The sequence below is a fragment of the Garra rufa genome, chromosome 5 (genome assembly GCF_049309525.1).
Source record: "Garra rufa chromosome 5, GarRuf1.0, whole genome shotgun sequence".
NCBI classification, from domain to species: Eukaryota; Metazoa; Chordata; class Actinopteri; order Cypriniformes; family Cyprinidae; genus Garra; species Garra rufa.
In genome coordinates, this window is record NC_133365.1 from 55520844 (window position 1) to 55535737 (window position 14894).

At 36.3% G+C, this 14894-nt stretch overlaps 1 protein-coding gene and 1 pseudogene across 1 annotated transcript; both read right to left on the reverse strand.

Moving 5' to 3' along the window:
* Positions 1-434: 434 nt before the first annotated feature.
* LOC141335455 (NLR family CARD domain-containing protein 3-like) lies at positions 435-7873 on the reverse strand. The gene is made up of 6 exons (XM_073840927.1): positions 7700-7873; positions 6957-7070; positions 4633-6441; positions 3573-3743; positions 861-1039; positions 435-550 (listed from the first exon to the last, which is right to left on the reverse strand). Coding segments are annotated over exons 1-6 (2325 nt in total). The 5' UTR covers positions 7750-7873; the 3' UTR covers positions 435-548.
* A 2690-nt stretch (positions 7874-10563) lies between these two features.
* Positions 10564-14894, reverse strand: part of LOC141334943 (protein NLRC3-like) — a 13479-nt pseudogene continuing 9148 nt past the window's right edge.

Consider the following 14894-nt stretch of genomic DNA (forward strand, 5'->3'; position numbering starts at 1 on the left):
TGAAAGCTTAATTGTCAACTTGGACATTTCAAAATCGCATTTGAACAAAAAAATCTGTGATTTCATCTGCTTGTTTAATTTTGTCTTTGTTCTTACTTACTTGGGATTGGGGCTGGGCAATGGTGTATGTTCATATCTTGTTTTGGCAGATATGAACATATTTCTTCTTCAGCACATACCTCTGTGAGAGCATTTATGTTGTCCGAAAGCCTGGTAGATTTATGTGGAAACAGGACTATCACAATCAGGTTTTCCACTACACGGTTATTGTGTCCAAAATAATCCACAATAATAACAGAAATCCATGTCTTGAAGAACACTGATGCAGTGCTAAGCTAATTCTCTTTACATTTCAGTCAGTCATCTTCATGGGTCAGTGTAAAAGGAGAAAGTATGTAAAGTCTCACACACATGAGACAGTGTGATGCTATGTGTTTCTGTGTCTTCAGTCTCTGTTGATTGTGTGACTGTGACGTCTCTCCGCAGTGGGTCCTTATTCACTTTCAGCTGATCCTGAGCAAACTGGACTGATGTCTAAATACTGAGAGTCCTACAATGAAACATATAGTATTATATGAGTATTAGACATTACTGCTCTCAAATCACATTAGCAGATCCATTTCAGAAAAATCACGGTATATTCATATTACAGCCAGAGATATGTATGAACAACTGATCATAAATTATTAACAACTACTATCACTTACAGACACTGTAAGAGATGAAAATATTTATAAATGAGACACATCACAGAATTAAACAGTTTAAAGTACAGACACTAAAGTGGAGCTGAATTATTATCTTATATATCATTACTGAACTTGGGTCATTTTAAAATCTTTAAATAAACAAACACTCACAATAGTATAATTTCTCCAGTTTATAATGTGGATCATTCTTCAGATCAGAGAGTAACTTCACTCCGGATTTTCCGAGTTTATTCCCAGACAGTCTCAGATCTCTCAGGTGTGAGGGGTTTGATCTCAGAGCTGAAGTCAGAGCAGCACAACCTTCATCTGTGACACCACAATTCCACAACCTGTAGAGAAAAATGACATGGGTTGATCTGTAGTTGAAGTGTCTGTAGTTTGTTATTGACTCTGGTCTCGGAGCAGGAGAGGAAATATAATGAAAAGCATTGCCACAAACTGCTGCTGATAGAAGGAGAATTATGCATGTTGATTTTCTTTTTTCCCAAAAAATGCAAGTTAATGATTTTGTATTGGGCTAAAACATAACTTTCCCTAAACACTCAGGCCCCAGCCCAGCCCTTGTCCAACAGCTTATCAGAATTCTCTGTTAAAATAGTTCACTTTGTTCAGTATGTAATGACAAAGTAATTAGGGGCCAGGCATGGAAGGTGCGAAGGCACCTATTGTATCCGTTGGCGTTCTTCTTCTTCCGTTTCTTCTTCTGCTTTTGAGTCTATGGCAGCCCATAGAACCACTTGAAGGAAAGTTGTGAAATTTGGCACACTGATAGAGAGCAGTCTGAAAACTCACCATAGCAAATTTGAAGTCTCTATCTCAAACTCTCTAGCGCCACTACTTCCTAAATTTCACACAGGTTTATGCTAATAACTTTAACTTTAACCATAAGGTACAGAATACATTTTTTTTCCCTCAGAATCCTTGGCTCATGCCGAGTCGAATGAACACCAAAATTAAAAAGTCTTAAGGTTTAGTTTTTTTCTATTTTTAATAGTTCGAAAAACCTCCTTTTCGAACTCGTCCTAGATGGTTTGTCAGATTTTCACCAAATTGGCTCAGATCATCTTTAGACCATGCTGGCAAAAAGTTATGGAATTCAAGTTGATTAGTCAAACGGTTCTCAAATAACATGCAAACTAATTCAATGAAAAACATGCCAAAATGGATGTGAGGCTACATCTCCGCAACAGTTTGGCATATTAGACCAAACAGGAGATCTGAAAAATGGCTTTTTTTTTTGCTTATACCTTCTCAATGGTTTGGCCAAAAATCTTTAGATTCAGTGGAACATGCAGAGTCAAACCACACCCAATTTTCCCATGTCAGATATTTTTGGTGCTCTTGGCACCATGCCCTGACACCACTCAAAACGTTTGGAGACAGTTATAATGAAATTTTGAAAAATGCTAACTTTTGTTTACATTAACCTATTGTAATGAAACTGGTCTTGATATATTCTTTGGCTCATGCCGAGAACATTGATGCCAATTATGGCATAATTGGATGAACATTTTGATTAATGTTGAAAACATACTTTTTCAATCTCCCTCTAGACCGTTGGTCCGTTTTTCCCCAAATTTTCCAACCATGCTGGCAAAAAGTGATGGATTTCATGTCAAAATACAAAACAACCAAACTGCATCTGAGGCTGTATCTTTGCAAAGCTTTGACATATTGTCACCAAACTTTGTATGTGCCATTGTCAACTCACACTGACCACGCCACATCAATTTGGTATTGGTTAAAAGTAATAAATCATCCATTAACCATCGACAACATGCCATAGTTGGCCAAGCTTTCTATCCGCCATTTTGATTTATGTTGAAAACCTACGTTTTCGAACTCCTCCACGAATTTTACAAAAATTGAGTCAAATGATCTTCAGACTGTGCTGACAATGATGAACTAAATAAACTTAATCTTCAGTCATCAGAGTCATTTCTGCTGAGATTTAGTGTTTACTGAACATTGCTGATTTTATTCTTAAAGGTGCCATAGAATGCATTGAGAGAATATTTTTAATTGTTCTCTAATATCTACATAGAAGGTATTTGGCATAGAAAGGGCAAAAAATCTACAGAAATGGTTTTACAGGTCCATTTACAACCCTAGAATTTGCCCCTAGAATGAAATGCTCTGTTATTTGGAAGCTTCATGAATATTAATGAGCTCTGCTCTGATTGGCTGTTTCACAGAGCTCAATAGCTTGCACATGGATAAAATTAGATATTTAATTAGGAGCTCTAGCCGCTTTTAATATGCGGTTTGTTGAATCTGCCGTTTTGAATCGCTGATATTTTAGTTTCATTACTGTGATCGCTCTGTGTAATGTTATAATGCAGAGGGAGTGCTTCTTACCACACAAGTTGAGCAGCTCGTCAGTGATTCTCAAGATCTGTAAATCAGTCGCCATCATCAGGCAGTTATTTCTCCATCATTCACCATCATGCGCAGGCATCTCTCTGTTTATGTGGTAAGTGAAATCCTGTGTATAGCAATGTAAAAGGCTAGCGCTAGCATTAAGCTAACCGTGTCCCTTCAGTGACTCACGTTGTTTAACTGATGTGCTGACGTTACCGATGATTGGGCGATGCAAATGTTGGAGGCGTAACTATTAACGATCCCGGGTAAGTTTCGTAACAGTCGGGTATATGTTGGAATTGACCTATTTTTCGGTGGTCTTTTGCAAATACTAGATTTATATAAGAAGGAGGAAACAATGGTGTTTGAGACTCATGGTATGTCATGTCAATGTACTGAACTATTATTATTTAACTATGCCGAGGTAAATTCGGTTTTCCATTCTATGGCACCTTTAAAATAAAAGGACAAAGACACATGTGACTATCAAGGAGATCTTACCACAGTTTTTCCAGTTTACAGTCAGGATTCTGTAGTATATCAGAAAGCAGCTTCACTGAATCTCCAAGTTCATTCCCAGACAGATTCAGTTCTCTCAGGTGTGAGGGGTTTGATCTCAGAGCTGACACCAGAGCAGCACAACCTTCATCTGTAAGACCACAATTATACAACCTGTAGAGAGATGAAAATCATACATGTGAAACACTATCAAACCGCTATCAAGATTCAAGACTTTGTCACATACACAGTTATATATATGATATATAACCAGCAGTGGAAATCTATGTCGTGTCCGCTCCATAGATAGCAAAATTTAGACAAAGTGCCGGACATTATACAATAATCTTACAAAGGAAATAAATGTTGAAATGAAATAGGAATGTACAAGAGAGGAATATGCTGAGGTATTTACAAAGAAGAAAATACATCCTATTAAAAAAGCAATCAAACAACTTGCTGCAATGAACAACTTGCAATTAAATTTATTCATGCCATGAGAAAAAAACTGCACATGCATTTCTCAATGTCAAATTACATAAATTTCACGCATGGGCAAATTTACATACATTTGAAAAAATGTTAAGACTGCATTAAATCAACATCTATTATCTATTGTTTGACTAAAATTCTAATGGTAGGTACATGTGTTGTAAGAAAATGTTTAAAACTAATATGCATGCCGGACTGTGAACTGGCAGACAGTTCAGGTGTTTTAATATAAGTCTGAGTCTCTTGTCATTCCAGATAAAATGTCTCTCAAAAATATATAAATGACAATTCAAAAAAAGTGTGTTCATGTATTTCTGCTTGGTCTTTTATGCCAAATGTGAAATATTTAAATTCCTTCTTTATGTTCATTTGAACATTTTTAACTGGAAAACCTGATTTATTTATACACAACTTCGTTTGAATGCATGAAGAAATATTTTACAGTGTCTCTGTATTGAAAATACATTAAGACCATTAAGATATTAGCTACAGCACTTCAGATTTATGAGCTTTTAACTTTTATTTTCTTAACTTTTTTAACAGTGAAATGATTGTTCTTATTGATACTTACTGAACTGATCTGGATTCTTTAATCACAGGCAGCAACTTTTGAAGAACTTTCATATTTTCAGGTTTATTCTTTCCTTTAACAAATTTATTTAAACAAAACTCATCCAGTTCCTCTTCTGATGTCAACAACACAAAAACTACAGCTGACCACTGAGATGAAGATAGTTTAGCTTCACTTATTGTTCCAGATTTCAGATACTGTTGTATTTCCTCCACTAGTGAACGGTCACCCAATTCATTCAGACAGTGGAACAGATTGATGGATTTCTCTGGAGAGTCAATGGTCCTGATCTTCTTCTTGATGAACTCAACTGTTTTCTCATTGCTGTCAGAGCTGCTTCTTTTTAGTGTCATTATTCGTTGTAGGATAATCTGATGAGACTCCACTGACAAACCCAGAAGGAACCGCAGGAAAAGATCCAGATGTCCATTTTTACTCTGTAGAGCCTCATTCACAGCTCTCTGATGCAGCTCAGATAATGAAACATGTTTTGATGAATTGAGTTGAAACTTGTCCTTCACTTTAGACTGCGAACTCTGTTTGGTGATTGGCTCAAACACATTTCTGCTGTGGTTTGTCCAGGAGAGGTGCACATATAGAGCTGCTAGATGTTCCTGAATGCTCAGATGAACAAAGCAGAAGACCTTCCCCTGATACAAGCCAAACTCCTCTCTGAAGATCTGAGTGCACAATCCTGAGTACACTGATGCTTCTGTCACATCAATGCCACACTCTCTCAGGTCTTCCTCATAGAAGATCAGGTTGCCTTTCACAAGCTGCTGAAAAGCCAATTTCCCCAGTTTGAGGATCATGTCTTCATCTGTCACCTTCTTCTCATAGTCCTTCTCATGTTTGATGTTGGACTGAAGGATCAGGAAGTGTGTGTACATTTGAGTGAGAGTCTTGGGAATCTCTCCACTCTCTGCTCGACTCAACATCTTCTCTAGAACAGTGGCTGAGATCCAGCAGAACACTGGGATGTGGCACATGATGTAGAGGCTCCTCGATGACTTCAGGTGTGAGATGATCCTGTCGGCCAGACTCTGATCACTGATTCTCTTCTTGAAGTATTCCTCCTTCTGTGGCGCATTGAAGCCTCTTACCTCTGTCACTCGATGGACACACTCAGAGGGGATGAGATCAGCTGCTGCTGGTCTGGAGGTGATCCAGATGAGAGCAGAAGGAAATAGATAACCCAAAATGAGGTTCATCAGCAGCACATCCACTGAGGCTGATTCACTGACATCACACAACCTCACATCGCTTTGAAAATCCAAAGACAAACGACACTCATCCAGACCATCAAAGATGAACAACACTTTATATTCATCACTGGATATTTCCATTTCTTTAATTTCAGGGAAAAAGACATGAAGTAGATCTGAAAGACTGAGTGTTTTGTCCTTCATCAAGTTGATTTCTCTAAAAGGAAGTGGAAATATGAGCTGGACGTCCTGATTCTCCTTCCCTTCAGCCCAGTCCAGGATGAACTTCTGCACAGAGACTGTTTTTCCAATGCCAGCGACTCCCTTTGTCAGCACAGTTCTGATGGCTTTGTCTTGTCCAGGTAAAGGTCTAAAGATGTCATTGCATTTGATGGCTGTGTCTTCTGTTGCTGCTCTCCTGGATTGTGTCTCAATCTGTCTCACCTCATGCTCATTACTGATCTCTCCACTCTCACTCTCTGTGATGTAGAGCTCTGTGTAGATCTCATTCAGGAGTGTTGGGTTTCCCTGAGTCGATGTTCCCTCATACAGAGGCTCAAATTTCTTCATCAGATTTGATCTAAACATGTTGAGGACTTCATGTCTGGAAAATATTAAAATACCATATTATTACATGAGTTACAGAGGTAAATGCACAGATCAAAATGTCTTTTTTGTTTTCTGTGTTACACTGAACATATCACAGGGTTTATGAAATGTGTCAGTATTAATGATGTATTTTAGTAATGTGTGATGATGCATTGCATTAAAAAAATCCCACAGTTTACCTTACACCAGGATACCTGCTGTCTTGTGGTTGATTCATAGACTGGTCATATTTCTCAAAGACGGGTTTTGTTACAGCTGTTCTTGGTGACAGGATTGACCTTGAATCAAGAATTAAACACTCTGACATTGGTGACTTTTTTAAACGACCTTAATAACAGTTATGACACTTTCTCAAGGGCACAACTGGAAAAAATATGTAAAAAAAAAAAAAAAAAAATTCTACTCTGTGCTCTATATCTGTTTGTTGCCATTGGATTTATTGCATTTTCTAGCCACTTATGCTCATATTCATTTATTACATTATCATATAATTACTGTAAAATGTAATACCTGTGGTTAAACCTTGTGTCATCACTTTTAAAATTAATTGGACGGATCATAGAATCCTCACTCCTCATAGACACACAGCTGGGCTCTGGTTCTGATTTCTTCTGGTGAACTGAACTATAACAGAGAGAGATTAAAGGTACAGTAAGTGCTTTCTTAGACGTGTCTCTCTGTGTGAGCAAGTGTTAAAATATCAGACGAAATAATGAAATAATCACATGATAAATGACCAAAACAAATATTTCAGTTATGTCTGTTAATGAAATATTGTCCCTTAAATGTTGTGGATGACCTATAGACGTATCACTCTTCATAAACACACAGATGGCAGCAGTCATGAAGTAGATTGCGTTACAGGTTTATCAGCAAAGTTTCGATCGTGTTGATGATTTATAGGAGGTATCTTTGCGTATCAAGTATATTACAGCTAATATATTCAGAAATAGACGCAAATAAAGGGTAGTCGTGTCCTTATGGATAGAGAGCCGGACTGCTCTGTGTGTGTTCACTTGTATGGGATAAATGCACAAACTACAAGTATGGGACACACCATACTTGGCCACATGGCACTTTCACTTTCACATTTTAATTATTGCCTAACAGAATATAAAAAAAAATGTTTACTGTAAATTATAAGAGAATATAATTTTTTTAATTGTAGCGAAAACATTATAACACGCATTGCCAAACAAGCAATTTATACCCGCAAAGGGTTAATATAGTATGCATTCCTGTTAATATAGTACCTGCATCCTGGAGAAAAGTCTTCATCTCGAGAAGTTTGTGTGTCATCCATGATGAAGCTGAACAGACAGAAGACTGAGATCTCCAACACTTATTCCGGGTGGAAATTACAAACTAATCATTTATTTGAACGGATCCTGAGAGTCGAAGAAACAGGAGAACGACGGTGGTGTCACTCAAATACACTATATATTAGTCTTATGTTGAGCACAAATGCTTAAATGAACCACAGACAACACGAAACAGAAACAAAACTACTTCATTTGCTTAAAATAAAAATATCAAACGCATATCAAACGAATTTCAAAGAACACGTCTTTAAGAAGAAATATGCGAAAGAATGCGGACATCACCTGCAGCGTCGAGTCACCTGCGCTTCCTCTGTCAGTGACGTCACATGCATTCTCCACTGCTCACCTGTGGATCTTATTCTAATGGCACATTAAAATAACACACGATTTGCTACATTTATTATAAATGTTTTTCGATGTACGTCAATGTATATTGTATATTTTCCACTCGTCCAGGGCTGGACTGGGACAAAACAAAACAAAACAAAACAAAAAACTCCCTGACATTTTTGGTTCAGAGCAGCCCACACTAACCAGTAGACTATCTGCAAAAAAAAAACTAGGGATGCACTGATCATGATGTTTCATGGCCGATTCCGATTGCTGATTTTTTACAAGCAAATGGGCAGATTCTCATATTGTTTATTTTTTCTTTAAGCAAGAGACAAGGAATTATGAAAGAGTAGAACGAGATGTTTATTAATCACTGCATTTTATTCACAATCCAAACAATGATGATCAATACACATGTAGTATGAGCAGTTCTTCAGTAAAAATAAGAAAATCGGAAGTCACCTGCGGTTAGAAATGGTACATTTTAACCGCGTCTTTTCGGAGCTTGTACTAAAAATAAATGGACGTGTCAGATGACTTGTGTTCTTACGAAGCCTCACTTTCTGTCCAATCACGCGGGCGATTCTGTGTCGGAATGTTCGAACCCCCAGACCTTAATTTACGAGTAAGGGTCTTAAGCTCCTTTGTTTCTAGCCTTACAAATGTGAGCCATACTTTCGACATTAAACGATGTTATTTTTTATTATGATAATCCAAAACAATTAGCTGTTGAATATGTTGTTAGCTTTCTTATATTGAATGACATTTTCAATTTTCAAGCAAAAATGGCTTAAATCACCTGTCTTTTGCCCTTTTTCTTGCTGAACTTTATTCTCTTGTTTCATCTCTTAGACTCACAAATAACAAAAAGAGTGACAAATTTTTGTTGCATTATGACAACTTTTCTAAAAGGATGTTAGTTTTGTACTCTTCTTTTCTGTATAACACCCTAATTTGATGTACGCAAATGCAGAATATTATTTTTCTGGTTTTATCTTTATGATTGTTCCTTGTAGGAATGTCTAATTTCCCCATTCTTGTATGTTTTTAGAAGCTTTGCAATGAAAAAAAAAAAAGACTAAATCAATTTATAAACATATTACGAGTACGTTTTCATTCAGACTTATTCAATGACATTTTTTAATACCCAGTCCTACAAGAAATGCAAAACTACTCTTCTATTCATATACACTCTTAAAAATAAAGGGGTTTTAAAAATTAAAAGTTCCACAACGAACCGTTCAGTTAAAGGTTCTTTAAAGAACCATGTCTTTCTTACCTTTTTATAATCTGAAGAACCTTTCTTTCGCCACAAATAACCTTTTGTGAAACAGAAAGGTTCTTTAGACATTAAAGGTTTTTTAATGGAACCATTTAAGCCAAAAAGGTTCTTCTATGGCATCATGAAACACATTATTCTTCTGTCTGTAAAATGCTTCGGCGGACAGAGCTTCTTTTACAGGCTTTTGGCTGCTTTATTTATCTTTTAATTCCAGGGCAAAGATTGAGTGCTTTTTTATTTTACAAACCCAAAAGTAATATTTGTCTATTTTTATATACAGATTGACAGTGTCAAACAGGAGCAAGGGCATCACAACCAGGGAGGAAAATGGGGACAGAGGTTGAGAGAGGGCCCAATAGTAAAATCTGTGCAATGGGCTCCAAATCCATAGTGTCTCCACTGCTATCCAATCCCTCTCAGTTATCAATAGTCTGCACAACCCTCAGAAGAATTGTCACACAAAAAGTCAAGTCCCAAATCAAATCAAGCTTTATTGATTCATTCAATATATACTTTGCATACAAAGAAAAAAGTAACATTATTATGTGTTTTTCCTGCCAGAGGATGTAGAACCTTAAAAGTAATAATTTCTCAGTCCATAATACAGGTCCAACGTGACAAATATATAATGTAACCTTAATGAAATGTGACAGAAAAACAGGAAATAAGTGAAGTAAAAATCAACACCTTAAACAGCAGTAATAAAAAAATACAAAGGAGGCTATGAACATTTATACACTCACACACATTTATTAAACCACCCATAAGGGTTAACTTTTTTTTTAAATTGAAAGCTTAGGATAAGACAATATAACACCGTTACATATATACATACTGTAAATCTGTTATTTTCATAAACTTTAATAGTGATTGATCATTAAGAAATGTAGATAGATCTTTGTATAAAGAAAGTCTTAAAAAAACAACTCTTTTATATTTAAAGTCTTGCACTGAATCTACATTTTGTACTCTCCATCCACAGTGTAAGTGTGTAAACCCAGCACACAATTGGACACGCATAATGAAACACATTGGTGTTCAAAAGTTCTGTGGTGCAATGATGGAAGTTTCATATTTAGTACTTGTGCGTCAGACAAGCAGCTGCCCGTTACATAAATGACTTACATAAATGTAGAATCATTTTTTTCATTATTAGAATGATCAATGTAAATGTTCATCCTCAGGTTTGACAGTTCATGGCCTCTTCTCCAGAATAAAAAGGGTGGGTTGAAATTTGGTCACTCTCCTGTACAGGCTCGCTATCTGTAGTTTCCACACTGGGTGGTGATGGCATCTTCATACGGCATAAAAGAATGAACAGAAAGCAAATGAAGAGTGAGAAAGATAAGATCAGTCCAATGCGAGTTGGTTTCTCATTGTTGCTGCCCTCAGTTTGGTTTCCTCCTGCATTGGTGATCTTCTCTGCATGAAATTAAAGAGGAGAACAAGCACACAGTGTTTTTTTTTTTTGTTTTTTCTTAAAGTTTATTTTCATTTTGGGGAACTTTGGCTTTTATTTCATTAAATTTCAAAGCTTTAAATGCTTTAGAATGTCCTTGTTATTTCAAACTGTAAAAAACTGGAGCCAGCAGCAATATCTATGGTCCGATTTGTGGTAAAAAAAAATGAACCTCATGAACTTTAGATGGCTTATTGACTGCTGGCTAGTTGGCGACTCATAATAATGCACAATAATTCATTATAATGTCAGACTAAACTCCACCCAGGGTTCAAGGTCAAGGTCAAAGTTTATTTATAAAGCACATTTAAATACAGCTGTAACAGCCCAAAGTGCTGTACATGTTTCAATGAGAGAAAAAATAAAATACAAAAGTAGCAACATAAAAACGTAAGAATACTAAACTCAGCTCGTGTTAAAAGCCAATGCATAGATGTTTTTAAGAGTGACTTGGGGGTTGTTAACAGGGTTGTTAACTAAAACTAAAACTGAAATTAAAGCCATAAGTTAGTTTCTTGAAACATTAAATAAACATGAACTAATCAACTTTTTATCAATTTCAGCTAGATGCCAAGGCAACATTTCTCATTTTAATATTAAAATAAGTAAAATTACAACAAAAATTAATTATATTAAAATTGATTAATTAGTAAACAATAACTGCAACGCCAAACTAAAAACATTCAAATTGATGAAAACACAACACATTTACTAAATCTTAACATTAAAATTAAAAAACAAAAATAAAAACCATAATAGCATATAAATGATGATAAAACAACACTGGCTGCAACTGTCACAGACCCAGTATTGTTGCTTTTATTTTAATCACTATTTTACAAACAAATCTTACCTATCTAATCTTGACAAACAGTATTTATACTTTCTCTGGGGTGATATTTAATCTGGCTATCTCTACTTTAACTCAAGTATGTGATTATGCACCACTACATAATAGTAATACCCTATAAATGAATTTTCCTGATGCTTAGCCCTCATTCCCATACAAAATGTGTAGTAAAACCAGCCAGATGAATCAATGTTAATAATTATGTAACATTCACTTAAAATCTAACTGAGAACTAACAATACAATAGGCATTGCACATAATGATATACCAAGTATATATTCATATGATGAGATGTTCTAGTCTTACCGATCACATGCAGCATGTAGGCGTGTGGATATCCTTTAGTGGTTCCATCATGAATGAAGCAGCAGTATAATCCAGCGTCTGTCTGTTGGATGTCAGTGATGGTGAGAGACACATCTCCATCCCTGAATCCATCCTCTGTCAGCGATACTCTGCCCTTATAGCCGTCGCCTGTGTTTGTGTCTCCATTTGTAGTGTAGTGCAGAATGTTTACTTCATTATGTTGCCATGTCACATCCATGACATCTCTTTGAGTGTCTGCATAACACGGAAGACTGATGTTTCCTAACTCGATGGCTGTCATGTTTATAGAAACTATAGGGAAAAAATTAAAAAGCTACATTACTTACAGTAAGTTTAACTACTCATGCTATTTAATGCACATTATAAAGCGTGAGGCAAACAAACACTCACCTACAACCTCCAGGTAAACTTGGTTGACAAAGTCATCACAACTGCACACGTATTGCCCCAGGTCGTTGTATTTTGCTGACTTGATAAATAGAGAGTATTTTTTCTCATGTGTGACTGCAAACCTTTCCCGAAAACCTCCTTCTATGATGCATTTCTCCTTTTGGCACTTTGCCACAGTTGCTTCTATGGGGAAGGTCTTCCTCCACACAACTTTTTCACGACAGCCGCAGGGAAGTGATGTCGGGTGACTCAGCACCACAGAAACAGCGGAAGCGCCTGTAAGAAAAACAAAAATAGTTTAGAATAATCATAAATACCTTATAATTACATGCAATTTGTAGAATCTACAAGATAAAAAAATGACAAAAACATAATAAACAAAGCTTTATTCAGTACTGCTCAGACACAAATAAAACTGAAATTAAGAATTTGTTTTTTTTTCCATGGGAAACATTTTTTTAACTTCAGTTTTTCTTAAAAACTAAGTGAGAATCATTCCTTGGCACAATTTGTATTTGAAAATAAAATAAAATAAAATATATTGTTTTTTAAAGATGTTTCTTGTGCTCATCAAGGCTGATGAAAATACAGAAAAATGTGTAATATTGTGAAATATTATTTTGATTTAAAATAACAGCTTTCTATGTGAATATACTTTAAAATGTAATTTATTCCTGTAATGCAAAGCTGAATTTATTTATTTATTAAAATAATACCTTCGTGAAAGATTATTATTTAACCATTTTATATGCATAATACACACACACACACACACATATATATATATATATATATATATATATATATATATATATATATATATGTGTGTGTGTGTGTGTGTGTGTGTATAATTATAAATAATATTATATAAAATATAATAAATGGTAATATATATATATATATATATATATATATGAAATTACATTAAAAGAAAATAAAGTGATATACCAGTTAGAAATACTGCAAGAATCCAAAAATCGTCATGGCTGTATGCACTGAAACACAATTTAACATTACATCACATTTCATGTTAGTCAGACAGGACTTATAAAATAGAAATAAAATAAAAAAATTATAAACAAAAAAATAAATAATACAAATACATTACACATATTAATTAATTTATTTTATGTACCTACGGGTCAAAATTTTCTAAATTAGCTCATGTTTTATTATAATATATTAGATGACGCATTAACTTACGTATTTTATTTCAGGTAATAATATGTAGCTTTAAAGTGTTAATATGTGTATAAGCTATAAAGGCTTTGAAAGTGCACCGCACAGGTGACCGCTTTTCTACCATTTTTTTTCTTTGTAAAAACTGTAACGTTACATATGACACACCTGATGCACCATACATATCCCCTAAATAAAAATAATACACCTGGACAAGATTAATATTGAACATACCGTGATACCTGTTTTCATCGGCCTGAAGAAAGTCCAGGAGTGAATGCTTTTCTTTTCCCGAAGAAGAAGAAAAACTCGAAAAAGGTTTTCTTATGTTATTTCCGAACGTTTGTAAAGCTCTGCCAGAGCCATACATGCATCTGCCAGAGGCCCGGCTGCCGGTACCCTATCAGGAACGACTGTTGAGATCACGTGCTCGACCGCAAACAGTCACAGCAGCAATGCATTACGTCACGAAACTTTTGACTGTGAGGTTTTCCAAGTACTGCTCACAGCAGAGCCAAATGGCCTCCAGCTCCACCTCTGAGTGAACAAATGGGTGGAGTTAAGGTTAGGGATAGGGCAGCGTAGGGTTAGGGTGTGGTTAGGTGTCTATCTCCACCCATTACCTCCAGCGAGGGGGAGCCGGAGCTCCAGCTCCTCCCATATGGCTCTGCAGCGAGCACCCTCTCAGGTTTTAGGGCACTGGTCTCAAACTCAATTCCTGCAGAGCTGTTTCTAAACGGCTCTGATTGGAGCTAAACTCTGCAGAGGCCCTCCAGGAAGTGAGTTTGAGACCTCTGTTTTATGGGAAAAAACTGCGTTGGTTTAGGATGCGATTTAGGACAGGCACTGAAGTAAACCACCCCGGAACCTAAAGGAAAGGAAAGGAAAGGAAAGGAGGTGAGGGAGGCCAAGTATGGTGACCCATACTAGGAATTTGTGCTCTGCATTTAACCCATCCAAGTGCACACACACAGTAGTGAACACACACACACCGTGAACACACACCCGGAGCAGTGGGCAGCCATTGCTGCGGCGCCCGGGGAGCAGTTGGGGGAACGGTGCCTTGCTCAAGGGACTCACCTCAGTCGTGGTATTGAGGGTGGAGAGAGTGCTGGTTATTCACTCCCCCCACCTACAATCCCTGCTGGACCTGGGACTCGAACCTGCAACCTTTGGGTTACAAGTCCGATTCTCTAACCATTAGGCCACGGCTGCACAAGAGGGCGTAGGAGAGCTTTATTTATGTATTTCTTTGATTTATTTCTTTATTGTTATTATTTTTTAAATTAACATTAATTAACATTTT